This window comes from Dipteris shenzhenensis, chromosome 11 (assembly GCF_047967505.1).
Source record: "Dipteris shenzhenensis isolate YYH24624 ecotype China chromosome 11, Dip_SZ_1.0, whole genome shotgun sequence".
Lineage (NCBI taxonomy): Eukaryota > Viridiplantae > Streptophyta > Polypodiopsida > Gleicheniales > Dipteridaceae > Dipteris > Dipteris shenzhenensis.
The window spans coordinates 369904-395092 of NC_141606.1; the positions used below are offsets into that span (position 1 = coordinate 369904).

The 25189-nt window shown below is 47.2% G+C and overlaps 1 protein-coding gene across 2 annotated transcripts in view; it reads right to left on the reverse strand.

The window, feature by feature from the left end:
* LOC147896447 (uncharacterized) overlaps positions 1-24764 on the reverse strand; it is a 35150-nt gene extending 10386 nt beyond the window's left edge. Inside the window, exons 1-2 of one of the 2 annotated variants that reach the window (XM_087381590.1) lie at positions 24512-24764; positions 3764-5192 (exon numbers count right to left, since the gene is read on the reverse strand). In XM_087381590.1, the coding sequence (XP_087237716.1) occupies positions 3764-5192; positions 24512-24561 (1479 nt within the window). In that variant the 5' untranslated portion in view covers positions 24562-24764. Of the gene's footprint in view, positions 1-3763; positions 5193-24336; positions 24415-24511 lie in introns of those variants that run through there. The other variant, XM_087381591.1, reaches the window with a different exon arrangement.
* Positions 24765-25189: the final 425 nt, after the last annotated feature.

Sequence of the window (25189 nt, forward strand, 5' to 3'; positions counted from 1 at the left end):
TCGCATCACTAACTTTACCGTAGCACCTCTCCCTCCAGGGGATGACCATACCTATCTTTTCTTTAGCATTTCTACCCCTCGCCGCATAGCACTTTCTACCCCGTTGAGCTCCTACTCCACTTATCATGATATACGCTTTGATCGTGATCACTCACCTAGTTACTTTGGTCGTCTGTACGTTCTTCTCGCATACATTGACTTTATACCCTTACTAGAAGACCGTGCTGCCCTAGTCACTCGCTCACTACATGAGGCTACTCTTCACGCCTTTCCCCACACCACCTGCTCTACCCGTCCACCACCCCCTGGGACCGTACCCTATAATAGCTGGTACAATGATGAGTGTAAGGCTTTACGCCGTCAGCTTAGATTCGAAACAAAAAACAGCCTTCTGAGTGAATCAACGATGCTACGCGAGTACCGCCATCTGGTACGCAGGAAGAAACTTGACTTCGTGCGTCGGAACGACAAGGAGCTATTGAACATTCTGTTTAGTAACAACTCTAAGGACTTCTAGCGGAGATTTCTAGAGGGATGGTCCCTCCCACCACTCACTAACACTCAGGTGTGGTCTGATTATGCACGCATGCTCTATGATATCCCAAATCAGCCAACCCCTAACCTATCACATATGCGACGCCCCACATCCTGCACCCTCTTCACTAGGGGGGGGTAAAGGATGCTGTAATGAAACTTCATAATGGCCGAGCGAAGGATCATGAGAGACTATGCACTGAGTTCATTGCATATGGGATTAACGTCCTAGCCCCAATCTTAGCCAAGCTATTTAATGAAGCCGTTTGCTTGGGGTTTCCACGCACCTGGACCAACAACACTATCTCTCCCATCCACAAGGCAGGGGATCCCATGAACCCGGAGAACTACAGGACCATCATGATTGGACATGTCATGTCCAAGATTTATGCATCAGTACTTGATTCTGAGGTCAGCAAATTTGCGGAGTGTCGAGGACTTAGAGCAGTGGGACAGGCCGGTTTCAAGCGGGACCATGGGACCATGGACCACATTCTCGCGCTCAGATGTATCATTGAGGAGACGAGGACACGAAAGCAGAGGGTTTACTATTGCTTTGTGGACTTCCACAAAGCATTTGAAACCGTTCCGAGAGCCTGTCTCTTACGACGCGTACAGGATCCGGGTTACAACCAGGAGATCATTTGGGCTGTCATGGCACTTTATGAGCGAGTTTCAAGCAGAGTCCGAGCAGGATCTAGATGGGCAGACGAGATCATGAGCACTATCGAGGTCAAACAAGGGTGTCCATTATCACCTACCTTGTTTGGCCTCTACATCAACGAGCTCGAGACAGTGATGCAGGCACACGGTGGGGTAGGTTGCTCTCTCGCAGGCACGCTGATCCGGATATTACTTTATGCAGATGACGTGGCTCTCTTGTCGTCCTCAATAGGGGGGCCTCCAGAGACAGCTTGACGCACTACAGTCCTTTTGTGAGTCTCATGATTTGAAGGTCAACTTGGGTAAAACCAAGGTTATGATCTTCAATACATCCCGAGTCGTCATGCGCAATGAGTATTTCACTTTTGAGGGGTCCCTGTTGAGGTAGTTTCATCATACACTTATCTGGGAGTCGTCTTTTTCGGATCCACCTTCACCATGAGACCTGCGATGCAAGCGCGCCTAAGCAAAGGATATGCTTCATTGGCTAGACTTGAGAGACAATACTTCCGCTCTCATTTTCAGGATCCACGGACCAAAGGGTTGCTTTTTGAATCCTTGGTCCGCCCTGCAGGGATGTATGGCAGCCCATGTTGGGGGCCAAATTTGTCGGATATAGAGTGGGCCAAGGTGGAGCGGCTACAGGTTCTCATGTTATCATGGATGATCCGTGGTAAGCCATCCGTCCCTCATCAGATCATTCGGGCGGAGTTTGGGTCACCCCCATTACAGCTAGATGCTGCATTTCAGGTCATCACATATCTGTATCGAGTTAGGGAGTATGGGGATTACAAATCCAGGTGTAGCAAGATACCATGGCTAGCACTGTCCTCTTCTATGGCACTTGCAGCAAGGGGAGATAAGAGGTGTTGGTATGCATGCACAGAGAGATGGTTTGCAGAACTAGGGCTCCACATGGACAAACTACCCCCTTTCAAGTACAGCATGGATGCTCCTTTCTCTCCCTTCCTATCACACGAGGTCAACCAGGTTATCCATGAGGATCTACTACAGCTACACACATTCCGGACTTGGTTGGGCCCGAGTGATCTTCCAGTGAAGCTGGGCTTCTACAGAGATCACTTCTTACATATCACAATGAAGGGTTTCATTGATCCACCAGGATACACGCAGATTCACCTACGCCACTCACTGAGGATCTCCCTTGAGCAGTTTCGGGTCTTTTTACACAAACTTCGTATCGAGAGCGGCCGAGCAAAGCGGTTACGCAGGGAGAGGCGCATATGCACAGTGTGTGACATGCAAGAGGTTGAGACAAAGGGGCATGTCATCTTCAGGTGTCCTGTTTACTATGAGATCCGAGGGCGTTTCTACTGCCTCTTCAGAGATAGTTATGGGATGTTGGCTCGTGTCCTCTCCTACCCAGACCAACGATGTTTAGCTGGTTTCATTCATGAGATGCTCAGACACCGATATAGGATACTCCGAGCATGGAGACAAGAGCACACTTCTCCCTTGACTGATAACTCTCAGAGCTCTATCACGGAGTTCTTTCAGCCAGATCACATAGAACCCCGTGAGGCGAGACCTCGACATGACCGCGACCCGGAGCTTGTGACCCGACAGCTCAGACAGAGGGTTGACTCACAGATAACACTTGGGGACATTTCCTCCTTGTTTAGGGTCGGAGCCCGACCGACGAGGGTCACAGTGGCCTTGATTAGACGCAGAGCTACGACCAGGAGACGTACCAAGACTGCACCCTTGAGGGGGCGACGGCGTTCTATTGCTGACCTCATGCCTTATATAGTCGAGATATGACTATGTTGTAATTAGGACTTAGTACTGCCATTTTGCATTTTATTGCATTCTGTATTGGTGTCGATGCTCGTTTAGTAGCTCCACCACCACAGCTCATTGTATTCAGGTTTTTTCGCATTCTCATAGACCCAACGGTCTTCCAAAGACTTTAATAAATTTTGTTTCTTTCTTTCTTTTTCAGTTTGCTCTGAGGCGATAAGGCATGCATGTGATGTGTGACCTGCCTACTTTGACACAAAATTGACGTCATAGGAAAGTCATGACTCTAGAAGGGACTTTTTTTTTTCTTTTCCAAAGAAAGGAACCTTCTATTAATGCTTGAAAGATTTCATACAAGACAACAGCCCCGAAGGTGCTGAGTATGAAAAAACCGAAAAAGGCTGAAAGAAAAACCGGCCTGTTCCAAAGAAGCCCAGCTCACTGCCTAGGGGATCTCAGGAACTAGGGCTAACAGCCAAGTGGGGGGACTATACAGCCAGTGAAACTGGCGTGTCTCACTGCCCCTTGGCCAACCTACAAAACACGGCATGAGTGCATGTATGGACACATGCATAGTCACTTCTCACAAGGAAATGAAATACATGAACAACAGAAATAAGAATGGAGCACATGACAGACCTTTTACAGAAGCATTAAACGGAATACCAAGTGCGACCTTTACTATCATGATATTGACTAAAGACACATGATTGTAATGCAAAGCTTCTACTGCTTGTTACATTCAGAGCAGGGTTGTCTGATCCTAGAGAGCTTGTTTTCTAAATAAGATGTACAAGCTACATACCAATAGCATTTTAAGAAAACTGTGTGTGCCAATGTGTGCAAGAGCGCGATTAATTTGACTCTTCCCAGAAAGCTCAACAAAGTGTGAAACACATTCCCCTTGCTCGTATGTTTCCACCAATACTGCAGGGTGCACCAACGGATAAAGAGGCTTCGGAAAAGATACATCCTTCCATCTGCGAAAGTTATAGAGAAATCGGCTAAGATGAGCTGCTTCTCTGGCAAGATCTACTTGTGTCAACATAAAGACTGCAAACTGTTGCACGCTTTCGTCCAGCCTTAGCCACTTTAACCCTGGAGCAAAAGTGGATAATCGTGCAATCCAATTTATTATTACAAAGTCACGCCTAATCATGTCACTAACGCCAGGGTGCCTTACTTTGACTGCCACCAGCATAGGTTTTGACTTCTGACCAGGATAACCAAAGCGTAAGGTTGCTTTATGAACCTGTGCAATACTTCCTGAAGCTACTGGCTCCTCCTCAAACTCTTCAAAAAGCTCATGAAGCTTCCGTCCAAAAGCTCCCTCCACTGTACGAATTGTGTGCGCAAATTTGTGAGCTGGTGCATTTGTGTGCAGCTTTGTCAGCTCCAGGCAGAGATCCCTTGGAAATAAATCAGGCCTTGTGGCTGCCCACTGCCCCCATTTTATAAATGCTGCACCTGCAAATTCTAGAGTATGATGGAAAAGATGCAACCATGCCTGACGAAATTGCCCCCCAAATGAATCTGCAAACGGAGCAGTTAGAACTACAGGCATGAACAAGACCATCAGGTATATTGCTCTTGAGAAGGTTCCAATAAACTCCAACACAGAGAATAAAAAGGATAGAAAAGATGCAGGTGGAAGCTGTGAGGGACTATAAAGCGGAACATTGTCATAAGATTGTTCAGCCTCAGATAAGTTCTGCTTCATGCCCCCAACAATAACCGCAAGAACTCCTAAAGAAAGATGAGTCCGTGCACATGCAAGGCTGACTGCCCTAACAACCAATCCAAAGGGGGGAAGAAGAGGCCTACAAAACCTATGGCCAGCATACAGTTTTTGCCAAGCTTTCTGCCCATATATAATTTTTTTCCTTTCATAAAGCCTTTCCCGAGCTCTGTGTCCAGGTTTAGTCACATCCACTTTTAGAAAAGACATTGAGCGTCCATTTGCTTTCAAAGCCAGCCTGGATTCGTGTAAGACCTCCTGCCCAAGCCGTGTCAATACCATAAACCAAGCTTGGGAACGGCTTTTTGTACTGCTTGGAAGGAAAGCCTCCCCTCTTTTACCCCAGATAGAGCTTCCTTGTGAGTGAAACCCTCTAGAGTGTCTGCAAAGCAATGCAAATGGTCCGGTATATGTTGTACCTCCATCTCTTAAACGATTCAGACAGCCAGCTGAAGAAGCTACAGGTTGTGGGCACAACGTTTGACTCAATAAGACTCTGCAAAACAAGAACATGAACATCAGCCGCATTTATGATAAGAATATATGCTGAATGAGAAATGGCAACACACATTTGAAAGCTCTCGAAATCCAAGCATACATTTGGACAGGCACATTTAACAGATATAAGGGAGGGAAGGGCCTTGTAATTTTGAAGCGTGACAAGACTATTTGCTCTGTATTTTTTGGCCTCTCCCAGATGTTAATAAACCTTTCTTTCTTTCTTTCTTTCTTTCTATATATTCTTCAACCACAAATAGTCATAAACCTTTCTTTCTTTCTTTCTTTCTACATCTTCTTCCACCAGAGATACTGCTAAAACTATTACCGAACAGATGAAAATTCAAGAAGTGTTAATAATCACTCTCAATTGTTTCCCCGACCACAACATTTTCCCTCTCTCCTTATTCAACACATAGATCACACATAGTAGTTAGGATTTAGAGAGAAAATGCCTCGACATCTAATGGGGGTGTGAATGGGAACACCTCCCCTATGGTGTATTTCTGTGTCCTATTTTTCAGAGATACAAAGCTGTGGTTACAATAACCCAACAGATTTCAATAACCGCATCATAGATGAATATTGACAGGTAAATACAATAAGAGAACACGTAAAAGGCCTCCAAATCAATGATTTATATTTAGATGTGCCAAGTGCCTCCAAACCTTAATAGAATCTCTGAATAGAGCAAAACTCAGTAACTAAGAACACTGAAAACCGATCAGTTTCAAAACTTCTGTTTCTTCACACACTTTACAGTCACTCCATTGTAAAAATCAATGCTTCTAGAACAAATCATATCCCCATATAGACCTATCTGCCCCAGGGTAGACGGTTCTGTAGGAGAGGCCCACAAAATGTGAAAGCTTATAGTCCAACTAAGATTCAACTCTAGAAGACCACCAAAGCCTGTCTAGATGTAAAATTGCAATATTTGCCACATGCAGAAATGTTCTAAAGTAAATTACAGTTAGGAGAGCCACAGGGTGTGTCTAGAAGCAAACTGCAATAACAGGTGCAAAGTTGAAACACAATATATACCTTTGTAAGACTAGAATATATCCAATCGTACAAATTCATATTTTTGTTGTTCTAACAGGTGCAAAGTTGAAACACATAATGTCAAGTTGCAAATCGCAAATTTGCTTTCCACAGATGATATTGGAGAGCAATTTGCAATGGGGAAAACCAGTAACAAATGTCCAAAGGTAAATCGCATTATTCCAGACATATACAAAACGTCACAATCTAGCCGAGAAAATCTCTGAGATGAAATTGCACTTGAACAAGGAAGCATGTTGTTCACCCCTTAGGCCTTCCAGCAAGACGCCAAAACCATGAACCGCTTTGTTGTAGAGATGTAGAGGACTGTAGAAGAAGAATATGGTGAGAAAAAAAGGTTCCAAATGGTATAATTTCAAAATGAAAATCAGCTCAAGAAAGCTCAGGACGGCAATCAGATGATCTGTGATCATATCCTAGAGGGTGAAAACATGTGGTGAGTTAAAGAAGGCTTCAATCCTGGGCCAAAAATGGAAATTTTGTAGACTGACACAATAAACACACCAAGAAGGTGAGAGAGTGTGGTGGTGCAAAATGTTCAAGGTAGAAAAGCCAGCTTGTTTCATCCAAACTGTGCACAAGCTGAGTTGCACTATGCAAACTTACTAGGTCTGGATTAAAGAATTTACAAAAATTATCGTATGATTAAGGCAGTTAGACCTAACCATACCCCTAAAATTAGACTGACACAATAAACACACCAAGAAGGTGAGAGAGTGTGGTGGTGCAAAATGTTCAAGGTAGAAAAGCCAGCTTGTTTCATCCAAACTGTGCACAAGCTGAGTTGCACTATGCAAACTTACTAGGTCTGGATTAAAGAATTTAAAAAACTTATCGTATGATTAAGGCAGTTAGACCTAACCATATCCCTAAAATTAGACTTCTAAGGTTCATAACCATTCCTCGAAATCCTGATTGCACCCCAATCTTTGGCCAAGACCCTATCAATATTAGCAAATATGATAGGCCTTGTGAGATCCTGTTAGCTCGATACGTGACACCATCATGGATGGTGCCAAAGAGAAAAATACTTAATCATTGTAGCAAGGATTTTGCAAGGCAACTTGCATGTAATAATACCAATGGAATTGTTGAGAGCTCTCTGAGAGATGTAGCATAAAGTCTTGTCAAAAGAATTTGATAATATTTCCATGGAAGTGAACTAGTAAAAGAGTCGGTCAGCGAACCTCTTGCACACAATATAACTTTCACCAATACCACAATAATCTTGACTGTACGTCTCTTGGTGAAAGAGGCTAATATGGGAGCAACAACACTCTACAAAGGCAAAGCTTGCATTGTGTTTGTGAAAATAGTACATTAAATACTATTTGCAATTGCACTCTTGCGATCTCAAAATATTTGTAAAGGCTATCGTAAACCCCCTTGGCCAATCAAACCCTCTTAAAGTTATTCTTCCCTCCTTGGCCCCTCTCCCCTCCTTGGCCCCCCTCTCCCCATGTTTCACCCAAATAGGCATCCCTCATCCCCCTCGGCCATCAAGGATTAGTTCATCTTGTTGAAATAGTGATTCGCTTTACATAAGCAATTTCAGTGCAATCACAATTCTTCTTCTGTTCGACACAATTGGCTCACATAATGGATGATCCTCATAAAATTTGAGAAAACAAAAGCAGCTTTGCTTTCACATTTAGTGCATCATTCCAATTTAAGAAGGTGATTCCATATGACAGAAATTCGTGGGCAAAGGGCCCTTTTGACATTGCTCAAATCCTCACATGCCTGGATGTACTTCGTTTTTGGCACCTCACATAGTCAATCATTTCTGAAAGCATTAAAAATTCTACAGCACAAGATTAGGACAGATTTAGTACATAGGTGCATGTTCTCTGATACGCTCCTACGCTCCACTAACGTATAAGCTGTTCCAATATACCTTGTCTACGATCAATCACGGTGCAAACACAAAGATTAATCCTCCCAGCCAACCTTGGTGATTGCAAAACTCGGAAAAAAAAATCTTACGTGAAAGCTCCTGCTTGCAAAGTTCCACCGAGCCCCAATTCCCTAGATGGATCTAGTATGCCACATGTCTTCATTCTAGGTTACCTCCTAAATGCATCATTTACCCCTCTCTTGGGATATCATTGAAATCATTTGCCCCTTGGCACATTTAATGCATTTAGACCCCTTAGCCTTAGATCCACCTAGACTTGTGCCATGTCACCCTCACCAAGGACCTTGACCTTGATTCCTTTTTAATCATTTACGTGAAGCCCAAACAAATATAATACAAACATTGATTCTTTAAAGGAAAATGTCGACTGACCCTTCCGAGGTCATGTTACCTCAACTTGAGCGTAACATTCCTTCCCTCTTCAGGCATCAGCGTCCTCGATGATAAAGTCTGGGAACACTCTCCATAACTGGTATACGGATTCCAAGGTACCTTTTGATAGAGGTAAACCATGCCATGCAACCAACACCGTGGGTATCTTCCGATTACGTACTTGCATTGTTCCTCGGTCCAAGATTCTTGTTGGTTTGTGTCCTGCATTATCCTCTATCTCCTGAAACAAAACAACGCCCTCGATTAGTGAGTCACCTGTATGCAAAAATTCCTTTAAACAAGAAACATGAAACACTGAGTGCACCTTACAACCCTGTGGTAATTCTAATTTATAGGCCACCTTGCCTATTCTTTTTAGAATTAACCACGGCCCACAATATCAGGGTGATAACTTAGCACACTCTCCTGCAGTCAAAGACTTAGAGTGCGAAGGAACTCTGAGAAAAACTTTGTCTCCTTCCTTAAATTCTCTAATGGATCTGTTTTCATCCGCATACGGCTTAGCTCTATCCATAGCTTGGCGGATGTTAGCTCTCGCAAGTGCTAGCATCTCCCGCATCTGAACTACAAAGTTTGCGGCACTAGGCATTTTTTGAGGTACTCCAACTGTAGTTGGATTCGCTGGTCTATAACCATAGTTCAGCTCAAACGGACTGAACCCTGTAGAGAAATGTTTTCTATCATTGTAGGCAAATTCTAATAGTGGCGACCACTTGTACCATGTATGTTGCCTCAATGACACATATGCTCTAAGCATGTCCTCTAAAATTTAGTTGATTCTTTCCATCTGACCATCCGTTTCTGGATGATCCCTACTACTCATTCCCAACTCAGTCCTTAGTGCCTCAAACACCACAGTCCAAAAATGACTGGTAAATTTGACATCCCTGTCTGACACTATGGATTTGGGTAATCCAATAAACAAATCCGCCAATTGCGGGGCACTAAAAAGACTCTCTAGTTGAAATGAAGTGAGCCATCTTGGTAAGACGATCAACTACCACAAGGATAGAATCATACCTACCTTGTGTCGTAGGCAAACCTACAATAAAGTCCATGGAAATGCTCTCCCACCTACCTAGTGGTATTTCCAAAGATTGTAAAAGTTCGGGTGGCTTCACCTGCTCTGCCTTACTTACCTGACACGAAAAACAACGTGTCACATATTCATGAATATGCTTTTTCATCTTTGGCCAAAAGAAATCTCGCTTCACGAAATCATATGTCTTCTCGACTCCTAGATGTCCCGCACATGGGCTATCATGGCATTGTTGAATGACTCTCTGTCTGAGATCATTCTAATTAGGTACTACTACCTTTCCATTCCTTTTTAGCGTACCATCTCTTATGGTATATCTTGCATAAGTCTGGCCTTTTCTGGATGCCAGGTCACCCTTTTTCCCGGGTCTAAATACATGATCCTTAGGCCAAAGGCTCTGGACGAACTCGTCCATCTTTTGAGTTTCTTTAATCTCGGTCATTAGAGCACTCTCTAATACCGTGAAACTCATATTATGCATAATGCGACCTAAGGCTTACAAGGCTACAGATGTAAAGTCATCCTTTAAACCCACTCCAAAGGATGATCTGAGTGATAAAAGAAACAAGTTGGTTAAGCAGTTATCTCAAGCAATTGTTGATGACAGGAAGAAGAAGAATTTGTGCTACCTTTGTGGTGAGAAGTGGACCCCTGAACATAGGAATGTGTGCAAAGCAAAAACAGGAGCAAAGTTGAGCTTGATTCTAGAGATTGATGAGGATTTATCTCCTAATACATCTGCAGTAGAATCTGAATTTCATGAATATCAGGACTGTGCGAATGAAGGCCTTGATGATGTAAAGGATCATAGTTCCAAAAGGGGACCACCTTTCCCTTTGATCCAGGTGGGTTATCCATGTTTGACACCATGCTTATGGATGATAGTTTACCAAGGTGCTCGAATAGATCTAGACAATGGAACATTGAAGTTGTTGAAGGTTATAAGGATGAGATCCGAAATTTTGATGGAAATGATGCTGTTGATGATGATGAAGTGTATTGGGATACACAATCAGTTGTGTACAGCATATCTCCTGATGTTTTTATGGGCTACAAGGGCTCTCAAACCCTTAGGTTAAAAGGAACAATCAATAACAGACCAGCCCACATTTTGGTTGATAGTGGGAGCACTCGTAACTTCATTAATGCAAAGACACTTCAAACAGCGAGGTTATGCCCATCCACTTTGGATCATGGGATCAAAGTTGAGGTGGCTAATGGTCAGCATTCCCACAGTAAGCAATATTGTCAGGCTGCTCAAGTGCAACTTTCTCAAGACTATTTTTTTTGCGCAAAAAGTAGTGCTAGTTATATTACTTGAAAGCGAGAGTACAAGAAGGCCTAAAGGCCAGCGGGCTGTAATCACAAAATAGATTCAGCCCGAGAAGTCAAAAAGCTAAATACAAGCCTCCTAGGGCATAATCATTGGGGAGTGGACAAACAGCCACGGTGAAGGGGCGTAATGCCACTGAAGACTCTGAGTGGAGTGCTGGAAGAATAACTCCCGGTGATCCCAGTGGCGAAGGAAACGTCGTCTCTTTTCCTTCCCTGCTCGGGACTCTCCCTGTATCTGATCCCACTGACCCTTGTACGTGTGAATGATCGTGCTCCATATATCTGCTAGGGTCTGAGTAGTAGAGGTAGTCTGAGCTCCTACAGTCTGCGCGCATCTGGAAGTCCAGATATGCCAGCCTGCGATGCTCCCTATGATCTCCCAAACTGGGTGTCGAGGCAACGCTCCTGCATCTGTCTCTGTCAGATGCCAAGGGAAGCTGTCCATGTAAGCCCAAGTGGCCTGCGTGATGAAAAAGACGGGATCCTGTCTAGAGAACTCATAGGCCAAGTGATGCCCCGGCTCAGTGCTGCACCAACAAACGGCTCCCCAAGTGATCGGTCCTAGCTCGGGTGTAGTCCTAGCTAAGATCCCCATGATTCCCTTCCAAACCGTCTGCGCATGCGAACAGCTCCAAAGGCAATGCTTTAGGGTCTCCTCCTCCTGAAAGCACATCAGGCAATGCCCCTCCTGCCCCATCTGTCTCAGCCAGCTGCCAACTGGAAGCCCCTTGTGTACCACCATCCAAAGGAAGTAGGAGATCTTCCTTGGACGCCAGGTAGCCCAAAGAGTCTTCCAGAAAGTGCGAAGAAAGACCAAGGATATCCCCTGGGCATACCAGCTATGTGCCTCTGTGGGTAGCCCACACTGGAGAGCCCTAAGAGCACGCCGACCCGTGCATGCACTGTAAGAAAAGAAGGGGGTGGGCTTCTCTGAGGTCTCCGATGGTGGCCAACGCCACTCCCCTGGGTCCCACTCCACCTCTGACAAGGAGCGGCCCTCCCAAATCCAGAGTCTCCAATCCTGGTCCTGTATAATCAGGGGGTCTATACGCCATGTCTTCCCTTGCAGCCCTACAATGCGAAGGCGCTGCCAGGGAAGCTGGGGGTCGATCATGGCCTCTCTGCTCTGTAGGCGACTGCCATCAGTGATGGAGAAGAAGTGTACCGAAGAGTCCGAGAAGAGGCCTGCCACCACCAAAGGAATGCCTCATGGAGTGAACTGTCCGAGCCACCTCTCATCTCCCGGGAAGAGCTGTCTGGTGTCTACGGGAATCCTCCAACCTGCAAGGATGGCAGCATCAATCTCCGCTCGCTGAGCCTGGATCCCACGAGCCGTACCTACTGCTGCTGCCAGCTCGCTTGGACTCAGCAAACTGTAGACGTCCCTCCAAACCTGGAACGAGCGCGCGGGCCCACGCGCCCAAAGCGGCCAAGGGATATGGGATCTCTCTCCGAGCTGACGACCTGTACCATCTGTCACCTGGCCGCTCCAGATCAGGGGCTGTCTGTCTGTCTCCTCTCAGTAGCTAGGAGGGACCTGGGAGAGGCTGTGTCGCAACTTCCTCCAGACTGAAATGAGGCTACGGAGGAAGGGGGAACGGGGCTGAGTCAAAGGTGCTGAAGTGAAAATCCATCGGATAGAAGGCTGCCAAACACCCCCTAACTGGGGGATACACCCACTGAGACCATGCTGTAGCAAGAGCTTCCACGTCTGTCCTCCTGGGGTCAGGCCACGAATGACTAGCTTGCCAAGAAGTGCTTGACTCTGAAGCTCTGGATCTATGATGCCGAGGCCACCCTCTGCCTGGGGGAGAATGACCGTCTGCAAGGCGACCCTAGCTCTCGTGGTGCCGGAGCCGTCTGAACCAGACCATAGGAAGTTCCGCACCAGTCTCCTCAGCTGGGCTACACAAGACCTCGAGAAACACCAGCAAGAGGCCACATACCAAGCAGTGGCAAGAAGGACCTGGTTGACCACAAGGGCCTTGCCTGCCAAGGAAAGTCGAGCCGTGCTCTAGAAAGCAAGCTTCCGTCGTATGGAGGCTAGGACCGGCAAGAACTGCTGAGCCGGTGTGATGTCCAGGCCTACCTGGAATCCCAGGTAACGTGTCGTCTGTCCTCTACGGATCCAACGAAACCCCAGGAAAATACCCCACTGTGAGCTGGCTCCCGGATCCGTAAGAAAACCAACTGACTTATGCCAGTTGATTTTCGCTCCAGCCGCAAGGCAAAACATCTCTAGGGACAGTCTCACACGCTCCAGTGACTCGACATCATCCTGCACGTATAGGGCTGTGTCGTCTGCATACTCAGAGTCCAATAGCTCGGCATCCTCTCGAATAGGGAGACGCATCCCGCGAAGACCAGTGGTGCGAGCTCGAAGGAAGTGTGTCATGGCCTCCGCAAAAAATAGGAAGAGGTAAGGCGCTAATGGACAGCCCTGACGTACCGAGCGCTCAAGTGTGAATCTCTCCCCCATCCTGCCGCTAATGATAACCCGTCTGAAGGCCGATCTGTAAAGGCTAGCAATACCTCTAATCCACTCGTCCGGGAAACCGAACCGAGCGAGTGTACCTTCCAAGAAAGACCAGTCTACCCTGTCGTACGCCTTCTCAAAGTCGAGGAGTATGGCAAGGTGCTGTCCACTGTGCTGGGCCCATTCCGTCGCCTCTAAGAAAGTGAAGATGTTGTCCAAGATGCTGCGATCTTGGACAAAACCAGTCTGGGTGTCGTGAATCAGATCGTGTAGCAGGGGGCGGATGCGACTGCTGATCATCTTGGCGAGGATTTTGTAGGCGGTCGGGAGGAGGGTGATTGGGCGCCACTGTCTGATCTCCTGGTAGTGCCCCCCTTTGGGAATGAGGCAAATCAGGCCTGTTGCAAGGCTCTCTGACATCTGCCCGCTGGAGAAGATGTGCTGGAAGGCTGCGAGCAAGGGCCGGTGGATCTGCTCCCAAAAGGTGGTGAAGAAAGCTCTAGAGAGGCCATCCTCACCTGGGCATTTCTACCCATCAATAGCACTCACCGCATCCTGCATCTCCGCAACTGTGAAGGGTGCGAGAAGGGTATCGCTCATGCTGGGCTGCACGAGTCTCGGTGTAGATCTCCACACCTCCTCCCTGCAAATGCGACCACGAGGGTCTGGGGGCTCCTGCTGGAATAAAGATCTGTAGAAGTCTGTCACTAAGTCCCGGACCTCATCTGGATCTGTCCTGACACTACCATCCTGCGCCCTAAGAGAACGGAGCTGTTCCCCTGCTGACCTCTGTCCATGAGTCCTGAAGAACTCCCTGCACATCCTGTCGCCTTTCCTAGCCCAGAAGGACTTGGAAGCATGAAATGAAAACTCTGAGCGACGCTGGGTGATCTCCTCTAGCATGGCCCGGGCCCGAACCTCCTGCTGTCTGAGCTCCTCAGAGCCTGGAGAAGACTGCTGCATCCTCTGAATCGAGGCGAGGTGCTGTCTGAGCTCCTCAGAGCCTGGAGAAGACTGTTGCGTCCTCTGAATCGAGGCGAGGTCACGTCTGAGACCCCTCTCCCGCGCCCAACCCCGCTGTCTGACCTGAATCGCCTCCTGCTGGCAAATGCGGCTAGACTCATCAAGTGCCTGCGCTACCGGTGCTGCCATATCCCTGGTAGGGTCCCACTCCTACTCCCATAGGTCCACAATCCTGCTGTGAACCGCTGCTCTGGTGTATATGGAATCTGGGATCCGGCATGAATGTGGAGGTGAGGACTGAGAGGCCGAGTCCAGGACTAGGATGACTGGGGCATGGTCTGAAAGTGTCGTCCCTGGAACCACTCCTGACTCTCCTCCTCTGCCAAGCGCCCAATCACTGACATAGAAACGGTCCAGTCTCTCCAGGAGTCTGCCTCCCTCCCTCCTGTAACCCCAAGAGAAGTCCAGACTCCCAGGCCATCTGCGAAAGGAAGGCTCCCTCCAGCTGTCCCGGCCTCCAACTGCAAAGAGGAAGGAGTCCCAATCTGCCTACTCTACCTGAGCTATACCGAGGAACTCTAGGCCCCTTCCCTGCTGATCCTCTAAGGTCTCAAGGTTGTTGAAGTCCCCTCCTACAATCCAAGAGTCCATCTCTGGTAATAGGTCTGTCAAGGATCTCCAAAAAACGGATCTACGTCTGAGATCAGTCGGAGCGTAGATATTGAGGATGCCGATGCGGGATCCCTCAATATGCAAGCCCACCCAAAGCGCACGTCCTGGGATCAAAGTGCAAGAACCAAACACATGCTGAACTAGAGAAGCGTCGATGGAGGTACAGACACCTCCGCTTCTCCCCTGCTCGCCAATCGAAGGTTCCCAATAGGTGTGGGAGCGTCCTGTGAGGACCTTCCCACAAATACTAGTCTGTGAAGCCGAAAGCTTGTGTTCCTGTAGTAGGAGCACATCTACCTTTCCCACCAAAGCTGGCTGGAGCTCCTGTCTGAGCACCATCTTCCTGGGGCCACAGGTGCCTGATGAGTGGAACCCGTTGACATTCCAAGAGATAATGCGTAAACTCATGAGGAGGGAAGGTGGGCCACAAACAGCTGTCTGCTTGCGGTCGAAGTCGAAGTGGTCGGAGGATGTCCTGTGTGGAGACGAAGGCGCTTCTGTGAAGGTTTCGAAGGAGAGGCCGGATCATCGGACCCATCCTCTAAAACCTTCAGCAGAGGGGAAAGGCCTTTCGTCCCGTGGTGGTAATCTCTCTCTAACCAGCTCGACGCCTCCGCCAAGGAAATGCTGGAGAAGCCTGCAACCTCTGAAGTCCTCCAGGGGCGAAGCCCTTCCGCGTAGGCCCACTCCAGCGGTGGTCTGATAATGACCAGGAGTCGAACATCGCCCTCCTGCCACTGCTGCTGAAGAAGCTCCGCTGCTCTGCTACCAATCCAGTCCTGCACCTGCTCCTGGGTCTGGTCTCGTATCGTCTCCCAAACATTTTCATTCGTCCATTGCTCATTCCCTTCACTGGAGATAGTGAAGGAATAGCTAGGACCATCGTGCGGAGCCAAGATGGACACCTTACCCTCCGCTCCCTTGCGGAAGAGAAGATGCTGATGTCTAGGCATGCGGGAAAAGAGCCAATACCCGCTGCATCCAAGTAGTCCCAAGGACCTGCTCGGTAAAACTCCAATGGAAGAGCTCTAGGAGCAGCCCTTGGGCTTGGGCATGAAGATGAGGAGTCTGAACCGGAGGGAGGGGTGCTGGCCACCTGTGGGGAAAGGCCTATCCCCGCCGTCGGGCCCGGAAGGATAGACGAGGGTGAGGTCTGTGCAGGCTTCGGGGCTGAAGGTGGCGCAGGTGGGGGGGGTTCCTTCTGGGTCATGCTCGAGGAAGAGGGTGGAACGGAAACCACTGGTGCGGGGGGTGATCCTGGAGGGGGGGGTGGGGGTCGGAGAATCGAGGAGGGGGGAGGTGGGGGAGGGCGGGGTGAGGGATGAGGGGGAGGCTGGCTGACCTTCTCCTTTCCTTTCTCCTTCCCCTTACCGGGTTGCTGATGAGTAGGGATCATCTGAGGGGGCTCTGGCTGTGGCTGGGAAGGTTTTTTGGAGCCTGCCTTGTTGCCCTTCCGTTTTCGTTTGACTTCCGTCCAGCCTTCCCCTTCGGGAGGGGATGTCGCTGACTAGAGCGGAGTATCCTGAGCTACCTGAACGGGGGTCTTCTGGGAATCTGTACCCGTGAAGCGAGGACAAGAGCGAGCCTGGTGCCCGAAGCCATGGCATCTCAGACACTGGTTTGGGCGACTAGTGACCAGAATGCGCTGCGTCACCACACCTGTGTCTGTCTCTATCTCGAACTCCGACGGGATGCTCTGTGGATCAAGGATTGCCACTTTGACACGTGGCACCCCTTGGGCTGCCGTCGCATCAACATAAGTGTCCTGCATAGGCCAACCAAAGTGTGCCCCTAGGTCCTTGATGATGGGGCGAAGCTCGGTTGCGAGACCTGGGAAGATAAGGGTAACTGGGTGTCGAGGAATGCGAAAGCGAGAATCGAAGTCCGCTACACTGAAACCCCTGTACCAAGGGACCATGAGGATGATCTTCCCACCCACAGAAGTAGGGGATCGCCTGACTATGTCGCTCGCAGCCTGTGCTGAGGAGAGCTTAAGCCAGAAAATGCCACGTCCCATGAGTGGCACCTCCTCAATGTGACTGTCCTCGAGGTAGAGGGTGGACTGCAACCAATCCCTGATGTCTGCTCGTGAAGGAGAGAAGCCAATGACCCTCCCATAAACTGATGTCTGGGAGAAGTCCGTGGCGGCCTGCTTCACCAAGGAGACCTGGTGCTCTGTCAAGGTAACGCGATAGGTTGGTGGAGGGGGGAGTCCGTCTGGGCCACCGGTTCCGGGCACGTAGCCGCCATATCGCTTGACTAACTGCAAACTCCCGAGGCAGGTGAAAGGAAAAGAAGAGGGGGGTGAGAGGTAAGGGGCTAAGGGTGGAAGAAGGTGGGCGGGGACAAGGGGTGGCCCAAAAAACCCCCAAAAAAAAAAAAAAAAAAGGCGAGGACTAAGGGTGGTGAGGTGAACTAAGGTGAGGTGAGCGGAGCGGAGTGGTGTGAGGCGGGTTGGGTGAGGTGAGCGTAGTGGAGCGGGGTGCGGTGAGTGGAGCGGGGTGAGGTGAACGGAGCGGGTGGGCGGGGTGGAGCGGAGAGAGGGGGGTCGAGGCGGGAAGGGCGAGGTGAGTGGAGCGGAACGGAGGGAGGTGGGATGGGGTGAGGTGAGAGGAGAGGAGAGGAGGGGAGCGAGACGGAGCGGGACGGAGTGAGTGTGGCGAGGAGAGGGGGGGGGGGTAGCGACGGGCGGAGGAGTTGGCGGAGAGAGGGAGAGCGTAGCGGAGAGGGGGGGCGAAGGCTGCATGGCAGCAGTCGACGAAGGGAGGGAGAGGGCCGCGCAGGTAGCGAGGGGGGGTAGACGGGGAGCGAAGGAGGAGGAAGCTCGCAGGAGCGTAACTTTCTCAAGACTATACTTTTCATGGAGATCTATTTGTCTTGGAAATGGGACCTATTGACATTGTCCTTGGTTGTGAATGGTTGAGAACCTTGGGAGAATTCTCTATGGACCTTGACAAGCTGTATATGAAGTTTATGCATGAAGGTAAGCACATCACTTTGATGGGTCACCAATCTCCTAAATTGTACTTAATTTCTGCAAGAAGAATGGCCAGAGACCTCAAAAGTGTTTGTGGAGTATATGCTATTCAGTTGACCAAGCCTCAAGAGGGTAATGGGTTGTTGGTGGAGGATAAAGACATGCAGTCCCTATTTCAGCAATACTCTGATGTATTTGCTGATCTTCCCAACCATCTCCCTCCCATGAGAGATGTGGATCATGCAATTGTATTCGAGCCAGGATCTAAGCCAATCAACAAAGCTCCATACAGACTTTCTAGAGCTGAAAGGGAAGAGGTGATGGCTTTATCAATTCAAAGTGATGGCATTTGGCCTAACCAATGCACCTGCAACTTTCTAGGCCCTAATGAACAAGGTATTGCAACCTTTCCTCTATAAATTTGTGTTGGTATTCTTCGATGATATATTGATCTACAGCAAAACGAAAGAAAAGCATTTATTGCATGTCCAGCAAGTATTGGAAGTATTGAGGACACACCAGTTGTATGCCAAATCAAAATGCACTTTCATGGCTGAGGAAGTGGAATATTTGGGCCATATTGTCAACAGTAGTGGCATTAAGGTGGATCCCAGCAAGGTAAAGTGTGTAAAGGATTGGCCTATACCTCAGAATATCACCAAGCTGAGAGGGTTCCTTGGTCTAGCATCATTTTATAGAAGGTTTATAAGGCATTTTGCCAAATTGGCAGCTCCTCTCATTGATCTTCTCAATAAGAATGCTTTCCAATGGTCTGACAGTGCCAATAAGAGCTTTGAAGCATTAAAGGAGGCATTAACTTCAGCGCCAATCTTGGTATGTCTTGATTTCTCTCAACCTTTTATAATTGAGGCTGATGCTAGTGGAAGGGGCATTGGAGCTGTCCTAAAGCAGAGTCATGAAGTTATTGCCTTTGAAAGTCGGAAATTGGATGACAAGGAGTCAAGTTTCCACATTTATGACCAAGAGATGTTGGCAATACTTCATGCAATCAAAAAGTGGCACCACTACATTTATGGCAGCCATTTCAAGGTAAAGACTGATCATAAGACTCTCAGATATTTTCTATCTCAGTCTTCTCTATCACCCAAGCAAAGGAGATGGCTATCTATTGTGCAAAACTATGACTTTGACATAGATTACAAGATGGGCAAAGAAAATATTGTGGCAGATTCTCTTTCCAGGATATGGGATTGTACTTTATCATCTATTACTGAGGTTTATAAAGATTGGATCCATGGCATTCAAGAAGAGTATCTCAATAATCCTCAAGCAGCTACTATGTTCCAAGACTTGCAAGATCCTGACTGTCAGTAGTATCCCAATTTCAAGTTGCACAATGGGCTCTTGTGGTATAATGATAGAATATTTCTGACTGAAAATTCCTCCTATAAGCTGCTAATCTTGCAAGGATTTCACTCATCTCCTATGGCTGGGCATATAGGCCTCAACAAGAGGTATGATAAGGTAAAACAGAGTTTTTACTGGAAGGGGCTTTGGAAGGATGTTCTTGCTTATGTTCAAGGCTGTAAGCCCTGTCAACAAAATAGGGAGTTGAATTTGAGGCCAGCTGGTCTAGTACAACCTCTACCTATACCTCAAGGTAAATGGACACATATCAGCATGGACTTTATTACAGGTCTACCAGTGACCTCTAAGGGTTGGAACAGTATCTTTGTGGTTGTTGATAGACTTACTAAAGCTGCCCACTTCATTCCTACTAAGACCCAATTTACAGCTTCCAAGGTGGCTAAGCAATTCATGGAGAATGTGTTTAAATTACATGGACTTCCTCAAGAGATTGTGAGTGATCGTGATGCTAAGTTCATAGGGCATTTTTGGCGAGAGCTTTTCAGTTCTATGGGAACACTTCTTACCCCAAGTACAGCAGATCAGCCTCAAACTGATGGGCAAATGGAGAGGGTTAACCGCTGGTTGGAAGAGTATCTAAGGCATTTTTGCTTTGAGACCCAAGCATCGTGGGATCAATGGTTGCATCTAGCTGAATTTTGTTATAATACCACCAAGCATACTTCAATTGGTATGAGCCCTTTTGAAGCCATGTTTGGCTGTAAAGCTCATGTCCCATCAACCATTATTGATCAAGCATTGACAAGCCAGCAAGCCAAGGATGATTTGGCTCACATGACTGCTCTATTACAGCAATGTAAAGATAATATGGTAAGGGCCCAAGCAAGGATGAAGGATTATGCTGATGAGCATAGGAGAGATCTTCATTTTGAAGAAGGGAATTATGTATTTCTCAGATTACATAAGTCTAGGCATGCTTCTTTGAAAGGTAATACCAATGTTAAACTTGCTCATAGGTATTATGGACCTTACAAGGTTTTGAGGAAAGTTGGGGAAGTGGCTTATGAGTTGGAGCTCCCACCATCCTCTAGAATACACAAAGTATTCCATGTATCACTGCTCAAGAAGTATTTGGGGCCTAAGGAGAAAGTTATGGAAGAGCTACCTCCTATGGATGAAGAGGGCCAAATTGAGTATATACTTGAGAAGATCCTTGGATTTAGAGATCATGTGTTGAGGAACAAGTCCTACATGGAATATCTTATCAAATGGAGAGGTCTAGCTGATGAGGAGTCTTCTTGGCAGCCATCTACAATTGTGGAGCAGTACCCGCAATTGCTTAGCTGAATTCTATGGCCAAAATTGAGTCTTTATGAGCAGATTTGATTTTCTCTTGCTATATAGCATATATGGACATGCTGCAGCCAGCATTCACTATCCTTTCTCAGATCAGCATGTCTCTCACTGGATTATATGATCAGATCTGTTATATTGGACAGCATAGCTCTTCCACCCGATTGCTTGATTTCTTGGGAATATTATATGATCCATTTACAGATCAGCATGTCTACAGGGAGGTATTGACTGAGAAACTTCATTGTTCAGTTGATATGACCAGAATTGAGCTGTTCAGGTTTACGAGGAGCATTGTATGTCCAGGTTACAGCCTTTTCATATTTGAGGACAAATTTCTATTTGAGGAGGGAGGATTGTAACAGAGGGTTACTTTTTACTTAGGCTAAAAGTTAGTAGAAAGGCCTTTATTGGCTTGTAAGTGTTTTCTTTTTTTTAGGGGATACCATAAGTTGCCACGTGGCATCCTAGGAGGTAATCCCATAAGCAATACTGCTTTGTACTGCCATGGGCCATACCTATATAAGGGCTCTAGTTGTACTTGGCAATTAATTCATGACTTGTACTTCATTACTGAAATAGAATATACAGCAAGAGTTCAATACTCAGCTGAATTCTAAAAAGGATTGACTTCCTCCTGTCCTTGTGCAGCCCCTCACAAGTCCCTGTTGAAGATCCAGCCCATGATCTTCCTCTCCTACCTTTTTCCTAAAACATAAGGTACTTCACTACTCTAACCTTCCTGCATATTCTACCAAATTAAGGGGAGTTTACTGTCAGTTAGGAGCAGTCTTGTTGCATCCAGAGCAAGAGCAGTCCCCGACACCAGCTCCAGCACAGTTCAGCATCAAGCCCCTACTTGGACTAATGCCGTATAGAGACACATAAGGTACAAGACTCTAAGACTCTTAAATTGGCATAAGAGGCATTACATATGTTTTTATATTTTGTTTTTCCAAGAGGGGGTTAGAAATCAACCAACAGAGGGTACACACAGTGGAAGAGAATAGCCCAGGAGCTCAATAGTGTGTGATTTGTGGAATCACTAACTTCTTAACTTTAAGTGCTTCAAATAGATGTGCAGACTAGTAAATAGACAATGATCCAGCCAGATATAGAGACCAAAGCTATGGACACAAATGCAAAAGATAGATCCAGAGTCCCACCAGGACGTGGTCCTCTAATCTTTACCACAAGGTACTTCTACTACCTGCCAGATATCTCTAGATCACAGAGCCCGCACGCTCCACCTCGAGCGTATGTAGACTCTCCGTCCAAAGACTTCATCACCTTGCTACCCTAGAAGATAGCCTAGGTTCCAACCCTAGATAAGCTCAGTTTGCAGCACCAGTGGGATGACTCCGTTCCAAGGGGCCCTTTTATAGGCCTCAAGGGGCCCCAAAAATACCGACTAGTCTACCCCATTATGGCTGACTCAGTCTGGCCCTCAGCCGACTTCATAGCTCTATAAAACCACCCCCTCTAGGGCTCAAAACTAGGGGCCTTTAGCCCTCATATCCGTGCAAAGTATTGCCCCTATGCAGGCCGACCTGCCTGGCTGACTTCTGCCCTTCCTCCCCACTGACCTATGGGGCGATAAATAGGTGGTCAAGTCAGGGGGTTTGCCAGCCTATTTATTGGCCTCTACCCCCCCTCCCTGACACGCGGCATTGTGCCACCCTTGTGCCTCATATAGAGGCCTATTGCAGGCCCTTTACCAGGCCCCCACAACTCCAGCTCTGTACTTGCTGTCCCAAGTCTCCACACAACTCTGTACTATAGCTGACATCAGATCCTCTTGTCCTAGTGCAAGATCAGCAACACTACTATTGTACCCAAGCGTCCGACCTACCAATGGAGCAACCCCCCACCAATACTACAAGGTCGTCAGGATGGATACCTGGGCACTAATTCTATCAACAACATAGCCAAACCTCATCACTGTCTGCCATCCTCCATCATCAAGCCAACCAAATGCTTCAAATGGCAGAACTATTAACTAGCTTGGCCAAGGAGGAGCATGCCGGAGACTGTAGCAGACATCCAAGACTGATTCCATGCAATAGAGGTCACGGCACTTCAAGCCCAAGTAGATGAAAAAGAGGTTGAAGGATATGACTTCCACCCTTCACTAGAGCCAAATACAGCTAGGTCATTGCACTTCGTGCCCAAATAGAGGAGAAAGAGATTGAAGGATATGACTTCTAACCTCCACCAGAGCCAAATACACTAGGTCTCCCTCCCCCATGCTCTCCTAACCCCACACACCACAAAAAACTAAAAACTCCCCACTAAAAAAAAAAAAACTAAAATTGTAACACCCCTTATGCATAAGAGACGTGCAACAACTCCTCTAATGCCCCTAACGCCCCTTACGGTAAGGGGTGCATTTTGGATCCTAAATGGAACCGGCAGCAGTAGGGAGATGGAGAGGAGGAGCAGTCTGCCTCATCTCCATCCTCCATCCTCACCGAAAGGGTGAACTCTTCATACAAGTGTTCTCCGCCTACAGGCCGTAGTTGTTATCAGCCTTCTGGCTAAGTAATAAATAGCAAATACTCTCTAAGGAGGGGGGACTATCGCAACCCAATCCTGCCTCATTCTTACACTCACTCACAACAAAGCACATGAGTTTTTGTGTGTCATCTTCTTTACAGCTCATCTATTCCGGAATGTTCAAAGATGCCTTCAACCTGTTCCTGAGACATCTCCTGCAGGAACTTGTGTGGGTCCTGACATGGGCAGAATAGGCTGGCACAAAAGGCCCAGCACATGGCTGGGTTGAAGGGGTATATAAGCCACCAAACCAAGGTCTGGCAGCCCAGATGGACGACTCAGGTCAGCCAGTAGACTGTTTTCTCCAGTAGACATAATAACATAATATTGAAGCCCATAAAATGCAAGAAAACTAAGGTTGCTTTTCTAACATCCAATGTGCATAGCTGTGCAAATGGCAGACTTCGGAACAAAGACTGAGTGAAGGAAGGGGGAGGGGGGAAGGGGGGGGGAGCAGAATGACTTTATACTGGCCTAGACCAAGTCCAATTGGAGTATTTGCTAAACTACAAGTGCCATCATCAAGCGGCTGAAGTACAAGACCCAATTACAAGCCAAAGGAAAAATTTCCTTCGACTCCCTGCTGAAGTAGGATATGTCAAAATGTCCACAGCTGTAAGCTATATTAACGGACTGCTCTAGTGCTCTCTTCTTATAGACAACTTAAGGGGAAAGGAATGTTTCGTTTTCTATGAAAGAGGTGCCCCTCCTGAACGGGCCCCATCCTCCACATGGCCCGAAAAGAAAGGGCTAAATAAAGCCAGGTCAGTCATCAAGCACCTTGGATCTCAGAAATCTCTTTGTGCGAATCCTTGTAGTACAAATTGCACATCTGGTTTCGTAGATGGAGTAGTATCAAGTTACTAATCTTAATGACCATAGCTCTTCAATTAACATTGGTGTTGGAAATTTGTAGACGAGAATATGGAAACTTCCCATTGAAATTTCAGCATGACTTCATCTTTCTCAATAGTATAGTCTCCATTGGGAACTATGTCACGGAAGATTGCGATATCTACCATTCTGTATAAAGGTCCTCATGAACGCAAGGTCAAAGGAATGGTACCACATGAAGGCTATTCTCAGCCGCGAAAGCATGCCCGGGAAGCTTTGAGTGACATGTGGTTCAACCGAAGCATGCAAAGTTTCGAAACATTGATCCGCAGGAAGGTTTACGAAAAAGAAACCGTAGAGAGGGGCAGCCACAAATTTAAAAAAGCAGCAGGGGGGAGAAACTGCACCGAAAGAGGCGGGGGCGATGGCAGATTGGGGTGTTCGCGGGGAAGGTCATGAGGCGGTCCCAAATTTGTTCTTGTTGTTGTTGATATTTGAACCGGCCTCGCTAAGAGGACATCTCAAACGTTAGAAAACCAGTCATCTATGTTATAGAACGTATAACACATCGTAAAAATAAACAAGATGAATGATGAAAATCATTCATAAGGCCTGGGAGGCGTAACATGGAAAAGAGGGTGGAACGCTCACACACACACACACACATAGAGAGAGAGGGGGGGGGGCGGCGGAAGAAAATAGAGGGGGGCGGGAAGAAAATAGAGGGGGGGGGCGGGAAGAAAATAGAAAACTTGTACACACCACTAACCCAGAAGTAAAAGGAATTAATTTTGGGAAATCAAAATTCTAAATTTCTCTTTTTCAAGCCCAATTTTCGAGCAGGCCAATAATATCGAAAATGAGCATAGATGCTCTCGGGAATGCATTTTGCACTTTGTATATAGCACATAGCCACACATATGTGTGAGGGGAGAGTAGCTTTGGATATGCTATCTTGAAGGCCCTCTTAGTATAGATCAATCAAGATAGTGCCAAAGGAGAAGAGAGATTTAAGAGCATGGTGGGTCCATAAACAAAAACTAAGACGCATCAATAAAAGCTCAAGTGTGTACTAATCATGTACG